The 23,503-nt window shown below is 29.3% G+C and overlaps 1 protein-coding gene across 1 annotated transcript in view; it reads right to left on the reverse strand.

Annotated features, from left to right (window-relative positions):
• Positions 1 to 23,503, reverse strand: part of UNC9 (Innexin unc-9) — a gene marked incomplete at its 3' end in the record, with an annotated part of 73,611 nt that overhangs the window by 11,867 nt on the left and 38,241 nt on the right. The window contains exon 2 of the mRNA XM_035731441.2: positions 9,096 to 9,735. Coding sequence (XP_035586876.1) covers positions 9,096 to 9,735 — 640 coding nt within the window. The remainder of the gene's footprint in view (positions 1 to 9,095; positions 9,736 to 23,503) is intronic.

The raw sequence follows: 23,503 nt of genomic DNA on the forward strand, positions 1-23,503 counted from the left end.
TGGTTTATAAACCTCACTTGATCTTAGTTATTTGGTGGACACTCTCAAGGTCACTTTAGCATCGATTAAATGTCCTCCATAAATTATAGTCTCATCGAAATTTCTTTATTCATTTGTAAGTGAAGTTAATGCGAAACTAACATATTGAATAGTGGTATATTTAGGTTTTTAAAAAAAACGACAAAATATCTATGTGTTCTTACTGTCTTCAATCGACTAGTCAATAATTCAATATTATATTTGTTAGATAATTTAAATAATTTCCGAAATGTCAGAGACTATTATCCATATTGCTTCATTTAGCATGTATATACGAACGGTGACCTCAGATTTATTTCACATAATATGACATAAACAGATAATTATGAATATATACTGGTAATCTGTGTTATAATTATGTTATAATAATGATGAAACTTGGATAATAATAGAATGTAACAAAATCTATAAAGTTGTTGGAAATTTTCGTTAGCTCTCGTAATAAAAATGATCAGATACAAAGTTGTGTAAGTGTTTCTCCACATCCTCAATTTCTGTGCTCATTTATATTTCTAAATTTTAAATGTCGTTTTAGCAACTATATTATGTCTTACTAATTAGGATATGTATTTACTGAGACAAATTTCCGAGAATGGTGGGGTTTAGTGTTAACTTGATTACGAGATTATGATTATAAAGTGTATATTAAGTAGTTAAATAAATACAATGCATACTATGAGTGCTAGATGTTCTAGTGTCTCGGTTCATGTTTACTCCTATAATTGTGTGAACACCTAATGTAACAATAAAGCGTTATTTACATTTCATTTGACATTTATTTCGTTACGATGTGAATGAAAAGACAAATATTTCAACAAGAAATAAGAGAAAGCTTTGATTAGTTTTCTACTTTTATATGGTTACTATCTACAATAATTAATAATTATTTGAAGTTTGGAGATAGTAAGGACAAAAATACTTATCAAAATACTCCTTAACAATACCTCACTATGAATAAAATTGAGCTGGATGAATTATTATGAGAAACTACCATTTACATACAGGAGTTATAGCTGATGTCAGTTCGTGACAAAAACCTTAAATCTAATTTCTAATCTTAATCATCAACTGTTGATCGTATTTCTAATTCCCCATACTGGTTTATAACCCTCATTTAGTCCTAGTTATTTGGTGGACAATCTCAAGGCCACTTTAGCGTCGATTAAATGTTGTCCATCAATTATAGTCTCACCGGAAGTAGATTTAAGATTTTCATTACGAAATAACATCAGCTAAAATGCCAGGACGCTATTTAGACAATTGAGTGAATGAATATCGTGCCAAAATCCGAGACCTGTTATCCTAAACCTGACTAGTCCGTTCATAAATTACAGTGTTATGCCCCGATAAGAATAATGAGTGGTAATTTTTGGACCAATATTATACATGTATTCTTACCGTATAATTGTTAATTAACTAAACTATTCTTATCAATTAAATATTTAAATATTTCAATGTCAGTTAATTGACTAACTTATCGACTAAATATTTAAAAATCTTCGACTATATATATATATAATTGATATATATACGTTTTAAATTGCGTTTGTCATGATCGCTCGTTCTGGCTGTTTTGCAGAATATACTTCACATTCCAAGCTTGGTCTTCTCCCTCTAGTTAGAGGGGCTAGGATGCATCAATAGCTAGCTTGCTGGTCTTTGGTCACCAAGTCTCGTTTCTCGTTCGCAGATTAAGTGAACTCGTGATAGCTTCAAACCTAGCATATAGTCTAGCCAAACTTATTGAGAATTATTCCCAATTACTTTGAAATGGCTGTTATAATTGTTTTATTTCACATTTTGTACATTTAAAATACTAATAGTTGATGTTTATTCAAGTATCATTACGTTATCTATTTCACTTCTCTTGATGATCATAATAATCACTTAGTTTGATAACCACAACTTGAATCTCTTTGATGTTAATAAGATACCTACCATAAAAGTCATGTTTAGAAAATATTAATACCTGGATATTTTTCGGTAATTGAGTAAATTCTCCTAGACTTTGTTTATCATCGGAAGAAGTCAACTATCATAATTTCTTACATTTAAATGTCGTTTCCGTGTTTTTCGATGTTTTCTTGATAGACTACTTTGTTGGGTTTTCTTTTACGTCTCTTTTTTCGAAAGTTTATTTTTCTCATTTAAATATCAACAAAGAAGCATGATAGTCTCCTGTAAAAAAAATTTTTTAATGTTTTTCCCCTAAAATAAACTAAATTTTAATTGTTTTCAATGAAAAGTGAAAAGAAAATATATAAATTTAGAGAGAAAATTTCAACAGCATTTGGAAGAGAGAAACGGAAATATGTAAAATAGACGCCAATATAATCCATTACTTTTATGTCTAGAAAATAAAAACAAAATGGAAAATAAATCATTATCATCAGATTTTCACTGTAAACAGTTTGTTAATTAATATATACATACATACATATATATATATATATAGGGGAAAGATGTATAGCGTGTATGCTTGATTGTACAAATTTATAGAGTATAAATCATAAAACACATTGAAATTATATACTAAAAACAAAGCTATAAGATTGGCTTGGGACTTCCTTTAAACTCCTGGCCAATTTTCGTTCATTTTTCTCATGTCTGTCTCCATTTCTCGATGTAATGTACCCTTTGGTTTTCCTCTTCTCCTTCGACTTTGAGGAGTTCAAGTGAGGGCTTGACTTGTGACGAAGTTGATTGTTTTCCTCAATGTGTGTCCTCTCCACTTCCAGAGCTTATTCCTGATTTCTTTCTCCGCTGAGATATGGTTTGTTCTCTCCCATAGTAGGTTGTTGCTGAAAGTGTCTGGCTAATGGATCCAAAGTATTATTCGTAGACAACTATTAATAAACATCTGTATCTTCTGGATGATAGCTTTCGTAGTTCTTCAGGTTTCCGCCCCATACCGTATTCATATTGAAAATACTGACCTTGGTGTTGGTTGACATTTGTTTTGAGATGCAAATGTTCTGCAGTTGTAAATATGCTGCTCTTGCTTTGACGATCTGCGCCTTCACATCTGTATCAGATCCACCGTGTTAATCAATGATGCTGCCCAGATTTGTAAGGGTTTTTACATCTTCCAAATTTCGTCCGTAATGCGTGATTCAATTGTTGCACGCTGTGCTGGATCGGAGAATCTTGCTTTTCCCTTTGTGTATGTAGTTAATATTAACAAGAACCATTTTTTCTTTATAATCTGAGTTAATTATTAAATTTACTCCATAGTAGTGCATATTTGTATGGAAAGATGTTAATTGAGAGGTCTGTCCTGGTATTTTGATATTTCACTGGTTGAAATCATGAGTCAATTGAAGCTAGACCACCATGGAAAACCTGGAAGCACTGGATGGCAGTTTCGTCCTAGTATGGAACTCCTCAGAAGTGCGCATTCACGACCCCACACCCCGCGAGATTCGAACCCAAGACCTATCGGTATCGCGCCAGGCGCTTAAACAACTAGACCACTGAGTCGGCATCCAGTGTTGTTAATGTCTAACTTCAACCAATCCACGTTGTTGCGCCACCGTACACCAGTGTCTTCAGTGAGTTCCTATCTCACAACTGACCTGGTATACTCGTTAATTATTTAATGTATTAAATATTTAGCGATCATGTTTGAAACACAATTAACGTAATTCAGTAAATAGAAAATTTGCCTTTATATTCGACGAATATTTGTTGAATCGACTAACTAGATTTGATTTTAAGTACAATACTAGGACGAAACGGCCGTCCAATGCTTCCAGGTTTTCCATGGCGGTCTAGATTCAATTGACTCATGAATTCAGTGATTAAATCTTTGTCAAAAAAGCCTTTGAAAAAGTTAATTGTATTTATTATCCATCCAGTTTATAGTCATCCAAACATTTCAGTACAATAAATATAATCTGTCAATCAATCAACAAATGGTATATTTATTCAAAAGTCTTTATTTTGCTATTTCTAGGCATAATATACGCAAAGGGGTTTTGAACGTGGTTGCTTCTTTTTTATTCCCGTTACAATGGTGTTCATACTATTTTCTATATAGAAATCTATCAAATCCAGTAATATTACTCACTTGACATAAAACCTTGAATACATTTATGTTAATCATTTAAGGACAGGCTCCATCGTTCAGTAACAACGAATGATGTTATTGTTATAATTTGTCGTTCGAATGCTTATTGTCTTGGCTCTTTTAATGCTACTTTTTGTATCTGGTCATGGCTGATTGTTATGTCGAAAACGCTTATCACTTATACTGGGAACGAGAGACCACTGAAATTCCCACGACGCAAAAGTAAGAACACAAAGACTGGTATAAGTGATGATTTATTAACCCCTAAACACGACCACGACGACAACGACTCTAGTAGAAAATACACTCATATATATATTGATTGTACACCCATTTTTATTAATAATTAGAATGCAATCACATTTATGAAAAATACTTAGAGTTATAACAAATCACATACTGAGCATAGTTCATGTCAATGGAATAGAAGAATATCGTATATTATGCAGAATAGAATATCATACGAGAAAAGAGAACAAATACTACATTGAGTCATCATTACACTGAATCAAAACGGAAGTAATCTTGAACAAAACTCATAATGAATAAATCAATCGAAAATTGACTTTTCTTTCCATGACATCAGTTACGTCTTATCAATCACACTCTGTGTTCAATGGCCATTTCTACTACATATGAAAATTTAGTTCATTCATTGAAATAATATTGTTTATTAAGATAACCAGACAATAATTTACACCAACACATGTTCATATGTAAATTAGTTCCCGGTGATTTTGTCGATATTACACAAACTGTAATAATGAATGTATATTCCAGTTATTCATTATTTTTGTTCTATGCTCAACTTTATTATTTTCACTAAATTCGCGAATATAAGATTAGTCTTTTGAAAAACAATTACCTATGGTAAACAAATGAGTGTTGAATAGTTTTGTAGAAGAGAAAAAAATGCTTCCTCACCTTAAAAATTTTAACTTAACAAACTAATAGCAAATAAATATGCTCTAAGTAAATAAAACTAGATGTCAACTGAAAGCACGAAAACTTTAACAACTCTGTACGACAGAACATCGTATTACATTCTATTCTATAATTATTGTATTTTCACAAAGTTTATATAGAAAAAATACACTTATGACATTTCTGTTTATGTTTGAAACTGGTTTAGATTAACTTCAATTCATTCATTGTTTGTTTGGTTGACTAGCTTTTATGGTCATTTTAACCAATGAAAATAATAGGGATTTGTTAAAATGTCTCAAGATGTTTAGTCAACAGAAGACCTATGATCTAGGTTTCATGCTCTTTGGCATTCGTCAGTAAGACGTACATGTAGGCTCTTCCTAGTTGGTTTCGACCTGCATCTCTTATTTCCACAGTCTGAGACATTACCACTCAACTACTCTGACCACAAATGACCCCTTGTATAGCCAAAATGCTTACAGTTGACTAATTACTACCTAGTGAGGAATTTTAACACTTCATGGAGCCCTTCATGTGTTACTGCTAGTCTCAAGCCCGGGTCGAAAGGTAAATTTGGGGGTGGCCTTAGCAAAAGCATCTCGTAAAAGATAAATATTCTTTGAAAAAAATGCAACCAATGACAAATGTTATGTTTGTTTTGCGCCTAAGATTTGATAAAATTCTCTCAGTCAAGTTGTAATCTGTATACTAGTCAAAGTAATTCGACATTGTATGTATACGTTTTTGATGTTAAGTTGTTACAGGTAGTTGACACTAAACCTTGGATATAAGTTTCATACTAATTATCATTTAAATAAATATATAAATGTAATATTGGTCACTACTCGTATTATAACATTATTTTAATAATACTAAAAGACTAAACTAATACAGATTGTTATATTTCATAAGGTGAAAATCCTTAAAAAGAAAAGTTGTTGTACCTTCATTATTCTAATAAATTTATCATAATCCTTAGTGTGTTTATAAAAAGAGGTTAGAAACACGGTCTATATATACGTTTAACAATTTGTTCTAATACAGTCATATTTATAAACATGAAAATGAAGAGAAGAAAAAAAAGTAAAATAGACAACGCATTTATTTTAGGGCAAGATATGTATTCTACTTCTGGTCATAAGATCATCAATTTTTTACTCGATTATAATAAAAACATGAAAAATTAATTAAATACTTAATCATTGTAAGGCATTAAAAGCACTTTTGTTGTTGAATTTAGTATAAATGAAGTTCTTTGTACTTTAATAACAATTGAATGTAAAAAAATTTCTTCCAAATTTGTACTGTTACATGATTTAAATATTAAAGAGATAATTTAATAGAATAAAAAGATTCCATTGTTCAGTATTTGTTTTTATTTAGCATTTAAATTCCGCCTGGAGCCCCAGTGGGGTTACTAACTGTCTGAAGCCCGAATAAAGGAGGAGCGTTAGGCACGGGGTTAGCGACACTATCCCATAGAAAACTAACTTGCTAAAAAAAACTCTAACCAGAAAAAACAATTCAAACCATTTAAACTGTGCCTTGGAAGTTAGAGGGTCTTCATTTCAAAGAGCTATAACGCCTCATGGTGAATACCCCTCCTGACAACTAGAGCAACCGTTGATTTAGGTACATGGAATGCTCGTACAATGTGGGAGACCGGGAGATTCTTCCAAATTGCTGTAGAATCTCCCAATTCATTCAAATCCTCATAACAGACATAAAACTGAAAACCGAGTAATTTATCATAACACACAATATGATTCGAAATTGACTTTGAACAGACCAATAAATTAATAAAGAAGGATATTAATGAGAATGAAAATAATGAAAAAAAATTCTTTTTCATACATAGAATGCTATTTCAATAGTACTATAGAATAATGATTAAACAAAATTTAGCTTCAAAGATTTCACTACTTATGCTTGATTTGGTCGATCGGAACTTTAGTAAAAGTGCATTTATGAATTACAAGATTTGAAATAATATTTATTCATAGTGTTAGTAAATCATTCCCTTTTGTAACTAACATAAAATGATTAATCAATTTCTAATTGAAAAATGACATACAGTTTTGTTGTCACTTCATATTGTAAATAAGAGTCGGTAATAAAATGGTTAATATGGTATTTGTTTTATACACTTAATCATAAGTTTCAATGTTTTAAATTAAAGTAAACAAAATTATCTACCTATTTAATTTAGATATTTACCGAAAATTAATGAGAATTGAAAGGCTCCATATTTGAATATTAGAAATCTATCATTTAACTTTGAAACAAATAAGTTGAAATGAAATTTATTTCAATATCATATTAACTACAATCAGTTTATCATTTTCCATGATCATTATCAATATTATCGAAAATTAGAATAATCTTAGCACTAATAAAAAAGAATAAACACTGTTAAATTAGACAAGATTAGAGGAGTATGACTAAATGATATATCGATAGAGAAGAAAGTATAGATTTCGATAATGTAATTAGAAGACAAAGATTATCAGAACTATATGATATATTAGCGTAATACATTTCGAACACTCTGATCACACATGTACTTGTTAAGAGCATTTATATATAAGAATAAAAGGTCAACTAGACTGGAAACGGGGTAAGAGGAGATTAGGATAATGATAAGAGTAATAATAATAATAATAATTTGAACACAATTCGTAACCTAATCACTCTGGATAATAAGTCAATATTACCAGGGTAGGTTTAAGGTAAGAATAAACTGTTTTTAAACACACAAAAGGGGTTTGAATTTTCGTATGGCTAAGGCTTCAATATACCTTAGTATACGCCCTTTTACACCTTTATACAATACCACAAAATTTTCGTATAGATATTCATGTATATTAGAGTAAAGCCTGATGACGATCTAATTGAAAACAATTGTTCGCTTATATGTGTTGTTCTAATACCACAAAAGCTGAGTTTAGATCAATCTTGTGACCTGTTTCAATTATACGTTTAGCAATAGAGGATGATGAATGTTTATCCTCTGCTCTTATTGGGTCACTTGATTGTATTTGTTTCTGCAGCCATTTGGGTATATGTTCACTCTCCCTAATGTTGAGATCACGACTGCTCCTCCCTATGTATGTGTGACCACACACACATTTAAATTGGTAAACACAGTGGGATGTGACACAATCGTTTTCATGTCTTTTAGGTTTTAAATGAAGCATGCACCTTGTTCTTTCTTTGATGATGACCTTTGCTGCGCAATACGTTTTATTGATGACTGATTTAAGCCTTTGTTTCAATAAAAGGCTATTTGAATCACCTCTGAATGGTAAGGTGATGTAGACAGGCTTTTACTCTACCGAGGCTACAGTAGGTCTTGGTGTACCATGGACTTTCCATCTATTTATGAATTTCAGAGGATAGCCATTTTCTATTAACATTTTATTTAACAACTTAACATCATCATCAATCGCGTCGTTTGTACAAATACGATCGGGTCTGTTGAAAAGACACCTTATCAAACCACGTTTGTATTCCACAGGACAATAACTATAATAACTAAGATATTGACCAGTCCACGTTGATTTTTTAGAAATAGATCGCTTAACTGAGCTATCTTCTCGTCTACTCAGAAGTATATCTAGGAAGGGAAGCTGATCGTTCTTCTCCTCTTCACATGAGAGACTAATATGGTTTTGGAGAGTGTTAAGTTTATTTAATTAACAGTACATATCCTCTTTTCTCTCACAAACAACTAAGATATCGTCCACATATCTCTTATAAAGTGACACGTTTCCGATTAGGTCATCAGTCTGATTTTCAACAAGTATAGGTTATTTGAAAGAAAAGCAGAAATAACACTAAAACTATACTTTTTTTGAATACATGGTTTCGGAAATTTTATATATGTTTAATGAAATCAAATAGTCTTTTAGACAATATAGTTATTGTAAATTGTTAGATTTTACAAGACAGTCGGCACACACATTAAAAGTTTAATCATGGAAGCATCTCAAATAATAATCATTCACAAAATTATATATATGTATATATACATATGATGTAACTGGAAAAATATACTCACCTTGCAGGCTTTATTTGCCCCATTTTCCTGACACGAACCGTGCAAAATGTCACACGTGGAAATTTACCTGATGTTTCCCATTCTTGGCCAGTAATTAAATCATTTAAAACATCCATGCCAAACATTGTACTATTGGTCCCAATAAATTTTTTCATGAGGTAAATTTGGCCAACTGAATTACCGATAAAACAAATACGAACTATAAAAAACAGAAAAGTTATACGCGTATTTGGTCGAAAACTACACAATATTCGTTTAATTGTACTTGTTGCTCGTCTATGTCTTGCAGTTGATTCAGCTTGCTCTTCTAATGTAGCTACTAAACATGAAATAGCTTTTTGTCTAAGTTCTCTGTCTGGTACTGATGCCTCTTTAGCTGATCGCAGTAAAACGGGTAATCGTTTTGATCCAACTCGCCATAATATTTGAGGTACCCAACATAACATCGCTTGTCCAGCTAATACTATTGCTATCCACTGATAGTAGCCTATATATCTGACTTTTGTCAATTCATAATCATCTTCAGGGACTTGATCACTTGGATGAAGGAAATATGTATTCTGTACCCAACAGAGATTTTCTGCATATTCTTCCCAAGAATGTGTGAACTCTTGTGGCACCCAACATTGAATGGGTTTACCTGAAATTTTTAGAAGCATACACAAGTATATTAAGTCTCATTGTTTGAATACTATACGAAAAACTAAAATATAAAAAAAAGAATTCATTATTTGCCAAATGTGTTAACTCTACGTGTTGTTCGTGTTTTAGATTCTGAATAGCTTGGACTGAGAATGTGAAACCAATAGTTTGGAGGTATTTAGGATCGACGATGATAAAAATTCTCAAGGATCTCTCCACAAAATGTGTTATCCGATGAGACAATTGTGGTTTTATGAAACAGTTAACTGTGTATAAAATCAATAGTTCATCAACAAAAAATCGCATCTCTTAATGAAGAGCTAATTCATTTGCGATTATTGTTTTTTTTAATTATTTTACAATACGACGACGGGTCCACATCTAATATTATTTTAGATCTTGAGAAAATGATTTACCAAACAAGTGATGTATTGGGAGTCAATAATACTCAATTCACTAAATTAACTGACCAAACAGAGAGAAGAACATGACACTGAAAAAATAAATCACAACAGGTAGAATCAAATCACGATATTTATGTGAAAAATCTCTCTCTTTATTACAAAACATTCATAAAGTAGTTTCATGACGACATACATTAATATTTATGAAATATCTAATGTTACGTTCTTTAAATATTGTTTAATGCCCCATCCAGTGGTTGTACTGCTGCTAGTATAAATACTGATTTCGATTTTTTATTCACTGTGCAGTGTGAAATACAAAGTGTTATTTTCAATTTAGGAATATTTTTAAAAATGAACCTCTCAAATACTACGGGTTTATGTATTCGGAGATGTTCATGAAGGGTAAAATTATCACCCATATCAATGAATGTGGATGACTGTAAACATGAATTCTTTTTAAAACAGTATATTCAGCTTAAGAGCGTTAATGTATATTTTTTTATACTGTTATTAATCGTATGTATAAATTTACAAATAATGACCGGGGTGGTTACGTTGACAGAACAAATATTCGGACCTACTTTGGATTTATAATGTCCTTCTAAATAGCTTCAGTCAAAAAGAAGAATGAAATTCATTATTGTTAATTCCAGACGTTTCTTAATGATACAACATGAGAAAAAACATAAAATGGCAACATAATGTCCTTCAAAGTGGTAAATAAATAACCATGTTCTATCATTCAGAAATTTGCTGAATTCATTTTTAACAAGAGTCTAAAACCTGGTTTATATATTCAAAAGCAATTATTTATTAATCTTCATTTGCCCTGGCAGTATAAATGCTACTATACAGCTTACATACAAAATGACATTTATAAAGCATATTACTTATTTATACAAATCAGTATATTTGTGAAAGATTTATAGCAAAAGAAATGAAATAAATTCATTTAATTTAACAGAGTTTCTTGTTCTCATTTACACAAGTAGGTCCTATTTGGTTGAATTACAAGTTTTCATTATCTGATTACTTCATGACTATCTTTCAACTCATTTCTAGTGATGTACAGCAAGAACAATGAGTATTGTGAGATGAAATTAGTTCTAGTTATTTATTCCTTATACCCTCTTCAACTACTATTATCAATGTTAATATTATTATCACCATTATTTTGACGACCTCACTGTTATTTTTTTAATATTATTTGCTAACATCTTCATTTGTTTGTCCAGTATAGTTATAAAAATTTACATATGTTTCTTATGCTCACTTGTGGCATGATCTCTTTTTCATTCTCTCACTAAATCCATTCATCTATTTATTGAACACACACAAAAAAGTGAAAGTGTATAATTATTTTTCACTAATCAATTAAATGATTTTATACACGTTGTACAACGAATCAAATGTATTTTATTTTTTGATTGAGATCATGAACCGATTGATGTTAGACCATCACAATTGAAAACCTGGAAGCACTGGACGGCCGTTTCGTCCTATTGTGGGACTCTTCACAATGCTAATGTAGGGAATTTAGTGTACATGAAATGAATGATATTCACTTCTTAACGAAGATGAATAGTGGCTAGCAGTGAAATCCAGAATGCACGTCTCATTCTATTTGAGATGTACCTGCATCCCAGAGTTAATATTCATTCTGGGACTTGAACCCAGTACCGTTCACTTCAAACACCATTGTGTTGTTCACTTAGCTACTGAGTCCTAATATTCACATCACTTGCAAAATTCGTTGTTCTTACTTTATGAAAATTTACTAAAATAACTAACTGAATGAAACTCTTATCATGTTCATAAATTTATTATTAGCCAAATTGTATTTGTTTTATTCAAAATAATCAACATAACTTATTTACTACATTACCATCTATTCACAAGCCTTATAAAGTTTATTATTGTTATTATACCAAAGCATTCTCTCTCTCTCTCTCTGATGTCCTATTTATACTTATAATAACTGATAATATCATTTTACTTTTTCTTTTTGAACTTTTCATATAAACTTCATTTTTCTGTTTACATTATCAAATTCACTTTCTACTTTCAGTTCTGGAATATCATAGATTGTATACCACTAATGAAACTATAACAAAATCCGACAAATTCATCATTATTGTTCTTTTCAATATTAATCTAACTGATAGGTTTTCTCTTTTTAGAAAACATCATCAACAAATTGTTTTTAAAGTGGAAAAAAACAATATTATTATATATTAGATAAATTACATAAATTATTCTTAATGTTATCAGAAAATGTATATGATAGCGTAAGAAGAAAACGACAACAGTTCATGAATCGTAGATACATACTGCTGAGGAATCTCACACTAGGATGAAACAGTCATCCAGTGCTTCCACGTTTTCCATAGTGGTATAGCTTCAATCTACTATAATATTTACAGAAACTCCTTCTGATACTAATCAACATATGCTTACTGGTGACTGGCTTCAAGAGGTATTTCCTAGAGTTCTATTGAGAAGCAGTGATCAGTGGAGTTCGACCAGATCTATTGTGAGATAACAACTCACTAAAGACAATAGTGGACACATTACTCAGTTTCGTGGATTAGTTGAATTTAGACATTAACACTATTGGATGCCGATTCAGTGATCTAGTGGTTAAACGTAAATTATTTTCTATTTATAGATTATGGAATTTTATAGTACATTCTTTTAACCACATATATAGTAAATCATGTACACTTATGATGTAATTTCATGATTTCTAGTCAATACATCAAATTTTTTTATATGTTAAACTATATCTAATAATAAATGTATGTACATTCATTCACCTAGAGAATTGAAGAAAACAAACAAAAAGAAAACTAACATGTGATCAGAGAAATTATTCTTTTAATTATGGAACATTGTCGGTATATTTGTGATGTACATCTAATTATGTTTATGTTTATATTACTTTTTGAAAACTTCAAATCATTTACCACAAAACGAAAGATAAAAGAAATTGTATTATTATGATTATCATTGGATTTACTGCATAAGTTAATAGTGAAATTCACTTGATATTGTTTGCTTTTATCTTCCCACAGTTATTTAAGACTACAACTGATCAGTCTCTTATTGGTATATGTGCATAATGTGCAAATGGACTTTATAATGCATTAAATCACAAGCTTTATAAGAAAAGATGGATGATGGTTAGCAGTGGAATCCAGAATGCTCGTTTCGTCCTATTTAGGACTCGTCAGCTGGATTTACCTGCATCTCATAGTTGATGTTCACTCCAGGACTCGAATTAATAGTATATTACAGAATATGTTCAGAGAAAATACCATTTGTTTTTGATAATGTTTAAAATCTTAAATGTTAAAAAGATCATAAATATGTTAAAATTGAAATGAACTTAATCAGTATGATGTTTTTAAAAACAAAAACATAAGACAAAACACGAAGTTTTCCTTAACTAAAAAAGGCAAAATTAGATATTCTATTTTTCATTTTACTCACATTTTGTTCACACTGAAATTTTCATATCGGAAGCATTTGTCGCTAGAGTAATTTTCTACTTTTTTTAAAATGTGAACTACGATAGCTTGAGAAGACTGTCAAGATGTTGAAATTCTAGTTATTATTTATAAAGTAAACATAAATGACACTATATTTAACTCTTTTGTTTGGTCACCATAATGTAATATATTGGATAGAATTGGAACGGTTTAGGGAAATAACATTATCAGGCTCTAACTTTTCGTAATGTCTATGACTGTTTTACAAAAAATGATATAATTTATAAAAACCAGTTGGTAAAGTGAAAACCTATTTAAGCTAGTAAGAGACTGATAGTTTTGAGTGTAGTTATATCCGTCATGAAAAAATTCACTGTACGTCCAGGAAACTCAATAAATTTCGAGTTTTTTTATCCTATTTTCTAGCTTATATTGACCTTTGGTATCTGTGTAACTCCATTCAGTAATGAAATTAAAATTCCATATATTAGTAATAGGATTAACATAGTCTTTCACTCACTGAATTGAATGTGCAATGTTTGTAATTATCTGCACAAATAGTATACACTTAACAAATAGAATGACAGGAAGCTGATATGAATTAGTATTGCCAACGTTCTTAGTCTATTATTTGATCTATTGATCATAAGTTGGCAGTACTATTTTAACTGAATTTGTTATCTTGATTATTATATAGTAGTTATAAGCATTACGGGCCACCAATATATGTACGTATATACGATGTAAACGGTCATAATAACTGGTATGCATCGTTTTTTTTTACATTGAAGTGATCGTAATCAGCGAAATTAAACCGAGTAGATCTAGAAATGTCACTTTATACTCAGTATAATTCTTTTGAAGATTTGTGAAATAATATTCAATAAATGTTCAGTCTAATTTGGATAATAGCAACTAATGGAATCTAAGATGTGAGTTTCGTTTTATTTGATAGTAGTCTTTTGGATGACTTTGATCCTAGTATTAATATTCATGGCAGAACTCGATCCTATAACCTTCCTCTTCGAACGTAGTACGCGTTATAAAGCTACAAACTAACCACAAGCTTGTGCAACAGTGATGGATTTAATTTTTAAATGCTTGTTTATTCTCCATGTTGATATTAAAGGAGAGGAACTGAACAATATATTTTACTATATGTACAAATATCTAAATATTAATATATAATAATGCAAAATGATGTTCATTCTAGAATTTTATGTGACTGGTAAAACTAACTAGAATTTTAACCTGAAATCTGTTTCAACTTTTGATTGAACTTGTCAAAATACACGGAATCCGATACTTGTCTATTCAGAGGCAAATAAATAGTGTGGATTATTATGAATTCGAGATGTAAAAAACTTTTGGTATATAAATGAAAACATGTGTCTATCTTTTGAAAGAAGATTCATGGTGAGTTATTACTATTCTTTTTTTCATAACATATAGAACATATATGAGGAATTTTTCAGACTTGTGGCGTAGAACAGAACATTACATGCTGAGATATCAATCATAATGTTTAATTTCCATAAACCTAAATTTAGAATTTTGAAATGATTTTTTAATTTTCTATTTTTTTACACCACTGAGACTTCATTTCAAAGATACTTTTGTAATGTTTTCTTTTCTCAAATAAAGACCCATTTTGTGCTCATGGGTCATTTAGCAATACATACGTCTGAAGTATACAGTGCATAGCTATTTCTGGATATCTGATCACCAAAAAGGGGTATGTCATTTTTATATTGAAAAATACTGTCGTTAAATGCAAAGTGTTGAACAAACTCTACTGACTAATAAAAATTTGTTTCTGTAGGTGAGATCAGTGACAATTATTTTCATGGAATAATGAATAAATGTGACTTGATAATGTAATAAAAGTGCAATGTAAAATGATTAGCATATAAATACGTAAAGATAAAAGTTAGAGAAAATTCTTATGATGATTTCGTTTAGTCTGTTTCGAAGCATGAAATCAAGTAAGAACTTGTTTAAATGTATCCACATTTTTTCTAAAATAAACAAACTATCTGGTTACAAATAGAATTTTTTAAATACGGAAAACTGGGAGCACTGGACAGCCGTTTCATCCTAGTATGGGACTCCTCTTCAGTGCTCATTCACGATCCCGAACCCAAAACATTCGGTCTCGCAAGCAAATGCTTAACCACTAGACCAGTGCTACAAGGTTTTCCACGGTGGTTTAGCTTTAATTGAACCATGAATTCAATCATTACATTACTACAAATTTCACAAAAACCCTCTCTGATACCAATCAACATATGCTCACTAGCGACTGGTTTCAAGAGGTATTTCCTGGAGTTCTGGTGAGAGGCAGTTACTCACTGTAGACAATAGTGGGAGGTGGTGCGATTTCGTGAATTGGTTGGAGTCACAAGTTAACACTGTTGGGTGCCAGCTCAAGGATTCAAATCTCGCGAGGTGGGATCGTGGATGCGCACTGCTGAGGAGTACCATACTAGAATGAACCGGCCGTTTAGTGCTCCCAGGTTTTTCATATTAAAAAAATCCTATTTACAACTAAATAGTCTGTTTATTTTAGATAAGATGTGGATACATTTAAACAAGTTCTTGTTTGATTTCATGCTTTGGAGCAGACTAAACAAAACCATTGTCATCCAGGTTTGCCATGGTGGTCTAGCTCCAATTAATTCATGATCTCAATTATCATAATATTATTGCAAATTATGAACACATGCATATGGTTTACGTATTCTTATATGTCAAGCACTCATTAAAATGACCATTGTCTATTTTTACTGATGTATATATATATATAATATTCTATAAGACTTTATTACATATCAAAATAACAATTCCATATTTTCTTACTAGAAATTGTATTCTTTATCAAAATATGAATGATTATACAATTAAATTAGTTAATAATTACTTTTACTACAAATTATACTTAGTTTTATTCCTTATATTCATTAGTAAATAAAAGATATTGAATAAAATAAATTGTAATGAATAATTAGTAATTGCCACAAATTTCTTCTCTTTTCTTTGTTTGTTTGATAAGATAACGGTATGCATCTTCTTTTCTTTCTGTTTTAAAAAATACATTAGCTTCTTTTTCTACTGTTTTATATTGAATTTACTTTATTGTACACCTGGTGATTTTGGGGTAATCAATCGACACACAGAGATAAATAGTTAAAAAAATATAAATAAATGTGTATATATTTAATGATAGAAAAATTCAGTATATGAACTGGTTACGGGATACAGTAATCATAATAATATCATTTCGCTTTTAAATTCTTTACTATATACTGATAACAGGTTAGGGATAAAACAGTTTTACAGTGTTTGTGATTCAAATCATATGCAATAGGTAGCTTATAAAGATAAACTAAATTATTTTAGAGAATAGTTCATTAGATTGAATATTTTAGAAATTATCAACAGATTGTTATTATATATAGTTTTGGAGAAATTAATAAATCCCTACATCGACTACCCCGACGAGCTATGTTTTAAGGTGTAGGAGTAGGTTGTAAGAAAGCTAGGGGAGGTCAAACCAAAACATAGCACAAATCCATGAAGTCACTGAAAAGTGAAGTGAGCTATGTTGATAGGCGTAGACTACCCGGTTGGGATTCGCGAGACAATATATATATAATGTTCGATAGGTTTTCTAATATATAACAGATTGAGTGCACTGTGAAATGCTGATCATCATTAAGAATTTTTCAAAATATAACAAGTCATACATAATTTATATAACACATTGAGTTTAATCTTTCGTTACAAAAACGCTGTAGCAATTTAAATCATTTGTAATGATGTAAACAATAATACATTGAATGTTTTGTTAAGTTTTTTTCTCTAGTCCTCTGTAGCTGAAATAATAATTATGTTTGTAAGAGAAATATACTAGTGAAATAATCTGTCAATCTTATATAAACACATTAGCTTAATTATTTTAATGTTTTATATTCTGTTTTGTTGGTTACTTAACACAATATTAGAATGTTCTTTTAGGCATCATCAAATAGGAGACATGACAAAGTTGTACACTTGTTTGAATTCATATTAAGTTTTTTTTGTGGAAGGGTAAAAGTATGAAACTGTGTAAATTTCTTAATACCTTCCATCTGTCAATGCTGTTTTATTATTTAATTTTAACAACAACATGGCTGATATAAACATATTTTCTAGTTGCAATATAAATTAGCATTTATTAACCGTACTACTAGAAAACGTTAATCAAATACTTTGACTATACGTTAGTATCGTAAGTGGAGCACATCTACTATCCTCGTGAGTTACTGAGTTCAAATCATTTGGATGCAATACTTTTTAGTTAATAAGTGACTGCTCTAATTGTTAATTTATGAGATACAGTCTTAACCTAATCTATTTTAATGCTTATAGTCTTCACCTATCTGACAATAAAAGAAAATCTATCCCTTTTAATTTAATTAGCTTAATACGTTTTGCATTTTAGATAGTTGTTTCTTCTACGAAACGGTAATGAGTTATCTACTGACCTCCCAAAACTAGCACATATACAATTTAGCACTATAATTGTGATTTTACCTTTTACTCCTAATATATTCAAACATATGCGGATTTTAATGAGCACCAAATGGAATATATATATATATATATATATATATATATATATATATATATATATATATAGGATTTCACAGTTCAGAAAGAAAACAATCGAAATGATCAATATGATGTTGGAGAAGTCAAACTTAGAATTGACATGTGTGCATAGATAAAATTCATATTTTAAAACTCTTGGTACTTATCACATATGAATCTTCGCAGGATGGAACCTGTCACTTTAATGTCTCATACGAAACAAGACGACTTTATGCCTTTAGGAATGAATACTATACTCATTATATGTAAACGTATATAAAACCTGTAAATAACAATGTTTACAACTACTTATAGTGTATGAAATATCATAGAACAAATTTACTGTTAACTTTAACCTCAGATGTATAGAAAGATGCTTGGTTTAGTGTTTTTAATATGTATACTTCATTAAATCTGATGTATTCTAAGCAAAACATTTTTGTTTTGACAAGCTTTTATATTATAGTACACCATCATGTTTGATGGATTTGAAAACTTTGTTAAATAGGTAATAATACCAAGGTTCATATTAAAGTAAATATTTAACATTTTGTATGAATGATAATGACTGTTTTTTGGGAGCCATTTAGATTACTTAACAGTACTATATAAATAATTATAATCTCTAGTAGTATGTATTTTAACTCGATAAAATTTAATATGTGATATCCTTGTAGGACATTTGATTTGGTGGTTTCTACATTTTTTATGCTTATCATTTTCTATTTCATGACACTGTTACTTAGTTGAAAAAGTTAATCAACATTCATTTTTTTTATTAAAAAGAATAATGAATGCGTTGGTATTGATTTATCGGTGGGTTTAAGAGATCACTCAAATATATGGCTAACAGACAATAAAATATTAGCAGTCCTAACATAGCTCTATTTGCATACAATTAGATTTATTGTTGACAGGAGAAAAATTATTTATCCGTGTTTATATTTGAGATAATTTCATTTTCCTTATCCCAGATAACAGGAAATAATAGTTTTTATAGTGTATTATTTTAGGGAGACTTATGTAACTAATGAATGACAAATAAGAAAAAAATATTCGAGTAGATATAGTGGACTCGAACAGGAAATGTCAAGCGAAAATTAACCTAATAAGAATATTAAACAACATTATCTAAGAACCTTGTGTTCATTTTTCATCTCGATGAATTATTTTAAAAGGAAAAAAAAGATGAAGTATCAGTTTTTGAGTATCATTACCTTCTGCAGTTTGTTAGTGGTAAAAATCTAAATGAAAAATACTTCAGTTTATAATAGTATAGAATGAACTAAGCTAATAATAAACTAAAATGACATTAACAGTACATGTTAGTAATTAATTAAAAATTAGTGAATTTCAGAGAAAAAACACAGTTTATGATTATAATAAACCTACCAAGGTGATAAATAAATTATTGTATATTGTAATATCCCAATGAGTAGAAAAATTAAATTTTCTGACGTTTCGTAACTTAGTGTAGGTCACTTCTTCAGAGAATAAATAACCAAATCATAATCAATCCATATTTAAATAGTATCAAGGAACAAGGCAAGAATATTATGTGCAATCAATCAAAAAATAGGTCCGAATAAGTCAATGAACTATCTGCCCAATGCTCAATTTATTCAAAATTATCAAATCAAACCATGGTGATGATACTTACTACCAAAGTGATATTAAATTATTATTGTATTGTATATATTATTTCTGTATGTTTCATTTTATTCAGTTTGACATTCATTACTTACAGATAAGTATCTTAACAAGTTAGTTTGTGTGATTAGATTATTTTCTTTTCACTTACACATGTATTGAGCTAATACGGAACGTAATTTTGATTAACTTACTTTTTCTAATATTTAAGTTGGAAAAAAGTTTGATTGTTTATATTTTAAGCCATTTTTAAGTCAAGATTGAACTTAATAATTAAATGAACATTAAGTTGGATTTAAAATGTTTGCACATTCAGAAGCAAGTTACCTATGAGCTGTTATGACTTTGATTCATTTTCAAGTTATTTACTGATTACTTGGTTGTTTCTCATTAGTTACTTGCAACAAATAAACTGCAAATAACTAATAAGCCATGTTCAACTGTATCTAAATGAAAATTATAGAAGTTTGTAAAACTTTACATTTTATGATCTGGTGTTTGTTTTTCATACTTGAATAAAACGAAAGTTCAGGTTTACAATTAATGATTATCAAGCTCTTTATAATGACAGATTTATCTTTTTAGTTTATTATTTATAATTGTACTAGAAAATACAATATTTTTAATTCTTTGAAATATAATATCAAATACTACAATAAACAATGTGTGACAATAAATTTTATCCTGCAGTAATTAGTCCTTTTGCCTTTATTCGGAATAACGAATAAACGCCGATGATCTCTGATACTTTGCATTTGTAAATTTCTACGACTTTAAAACTTGACATTGTGATATTCTACATAAAAATACAATACCTCATTACTATTGGTACGTTTGTACAAGTTAATAATAGTTACTAAGATTACGTTTACTTATCAATAGAACTATTTACATTAAATTACGTGTATTTAATTTATGAATGAACTACATCCCAAAAACTTTTGAAAATAAAAGATATATAATAATAATAATTCATAATATGACATGTATGCATATTATTACTATATTAATTTATCATAATGGAATCTAAGTAATTCCTTTTAATCTGACATTTTTTAGGATAAGCATTTTTATATTTTATTCATAGTGACTACTTACAAATAATCAGCGAATAATATAGATAAAGAGAGAGAGATGTGAAGAAACAGTGGGATAACAAAATCGACCGATAAACATAGATTGTTTTTGGTAGGAACTGAATATTAAACATTATTGTCATAAACATATATATATATATATATATATATGTTTATCCCATGAGAATCTTTACATTAACTCCATAAATTTAAGGAATCAAACAACAATAATATCAGTAATTCATTTTTATTTTATGAGGTTTTGCTAAATGACTAAATAAAGTCAATTGTTCATGAACATTATTTATACGTAATATGCTTTAAGAATGTACAATAAAACACAGTAAATCTAAGACAGGTTCGTTGTTTGTTTGTTTGTTTCTTATATTCTTATGATTAGTTATTCTTTGTTTGTTTTATAAATAATGAAATACATTGATAATTGTTCTATTTATTTGTTTATATAATTTCATTTACATTTTGTTTTGACAAATAAATTGTTATTTATGTAATTAGAATATTCATTATCAACTATAAAAGTATAGTATAGAATGAATATTTTGACAATAAGTTTCTATATCCCTTATTCTTTGTCAAATACTTTTTGCATTGTCGGTTAATTGTTTATCAGAGATCTATTGAAATAGATGTAACTAGTTATTAATTAATAAACTATTATAAGAAATGTTACATTACTTACTGTCATTTAGTCAACATAATATACAATCATATTGAAGAATAGAATTAAACATTTGTACATTAGTTAATGTTCTATATAATTTAATTATGTATTCAGCTCTAAGTAATGGATTATGTAAGTAAACCATTGAACCGTATGAGAAATTATAGGTGGTTTTAATGGATGAATTTAGGTTGTTAAGAATGTTATGATTAGTAAGAAATTTAGGGATAAAACATTTGAATATATCAATTGAATAATAAAGAAATTAGCATTACAACAAATACCCAAAGTTCTTATATGAAAGGTATATTCTTTTGAATAGTTGCGGTACTATAGTAACATAAATTATTTCAACTTTTTGTAAAATTAATCTTTAGTAGATTTTTGAAACTGTTTCTTATCAAAACACTCTTTGTGAATAGTTGGTGTTAGTTTAATTAGCAATGAATAAAGGACTAACTTAGATAATAACCAACAAATAAATAATATGGTTAAACGTGAAAGTACAAAATCAACAGTCTGATATTCAATAATCGTGGCCCTTGAGAAAATAATCCAACTCATTTGTGTTATGTAAATGTAACCAATTGTGGCTTTATACAACATTCGTTAATCTCATGATTAAAATACTGAATAATTAGAACACTGTTTAACATTCAACAATCTTATTTTAATTGTTCAGATCAAAAATGATAAGCTTGATTAGTAAAACAACATTCAGATCACAGTAGCTGAATGATGAATTCTCAAGTAAATCCTACTGTATTCTAAATATTTAGACAAATACTTGGTTATTAGAAGTCTTAAGATGTGGTAATGGATAATATTTTATCCCTTATCGTCGATAGCGTATGCTATTTTTTATAAGAGTGTTTTAGATTCTTGATTTGAATAAACACAAAAAAACACAATTCCTTGAGTAAAAGAATTAGATATGTATTCCTTACATCAAAATGGTTGGTTTCAAAATCATGTAGTCATATTTGGCTACAGAATTAAATGTTGCGGTACGCCTGAACATAGTATTGTTGTGGATGATAACTAACTTTCTATTGAAATATATATACTTTCATTATATCACAAAAAATTGATAGTAAATTTCATTTATGTCAACTAAACAATATTTAAACTATTCTGCTGAAGATAAGGGTATTTATTCCTTTCTGAATGGTTGAAGATTAATTTAATAAATGAAACATGATTATGATTGACTGTGTTGATTTTGAATGTGTTCAGATATTTCATCAGAATTTACCGTATCATTTTGTACACCTATATTATTTAAATATTACTTAAGACAATAACCAAAGATATATAGTATTTCGTACTAACTTTTTGTCTCCTTTGTCATCAAAGAAAATAAAATCTCATAGATATTTAATAACATTCTCAGATGGTGTATTTGTTCGGTGTTTGCTACTTATACTGACAGATATAAGTAGTGTGTAGCACCAATCGAAAGTGAAATGTATGCCTGCAGAATATTGGAAAGATTCAAATGAGGAAAAGACAAAGTAATTGTAATAACAACATAATTGAAAGAATCATGAATCATGTATAGGATAACTGATGGGAGATGTGTAAATTATGTATTTGATGTATGGTTTTTATATTTTACGAAAGTACTTTATAAGTTTGCATCAAACAGTAAATTGTTTCTTTGAATCTGAGTTCTCGTTCACCACATATGGATATGAAATTATCTATGACTAACAAACCACTACTTTTTTTTCCTAAACATAAGTAAAAATGTCTATGGTAAGATCAGTCACAGTACGTAAACGGTCAGTATGTCCAGAAATGTTCTACAAAACTTCTTATGACCTAT

This window comes from Schistosoma haematobium, chromosome 1, assembly GCF_000699445.3.
Source record: "Schistosoma haematobium chromosome 1, whole genome shotgun sequence".
NCBI classification, from domain to species: Eukaryota; Metazoa; Platyhelminthes; class Trematoda; order Strigeidida; family Schistosomatidae; genus Schistosoma; species Schistosoma haematobium.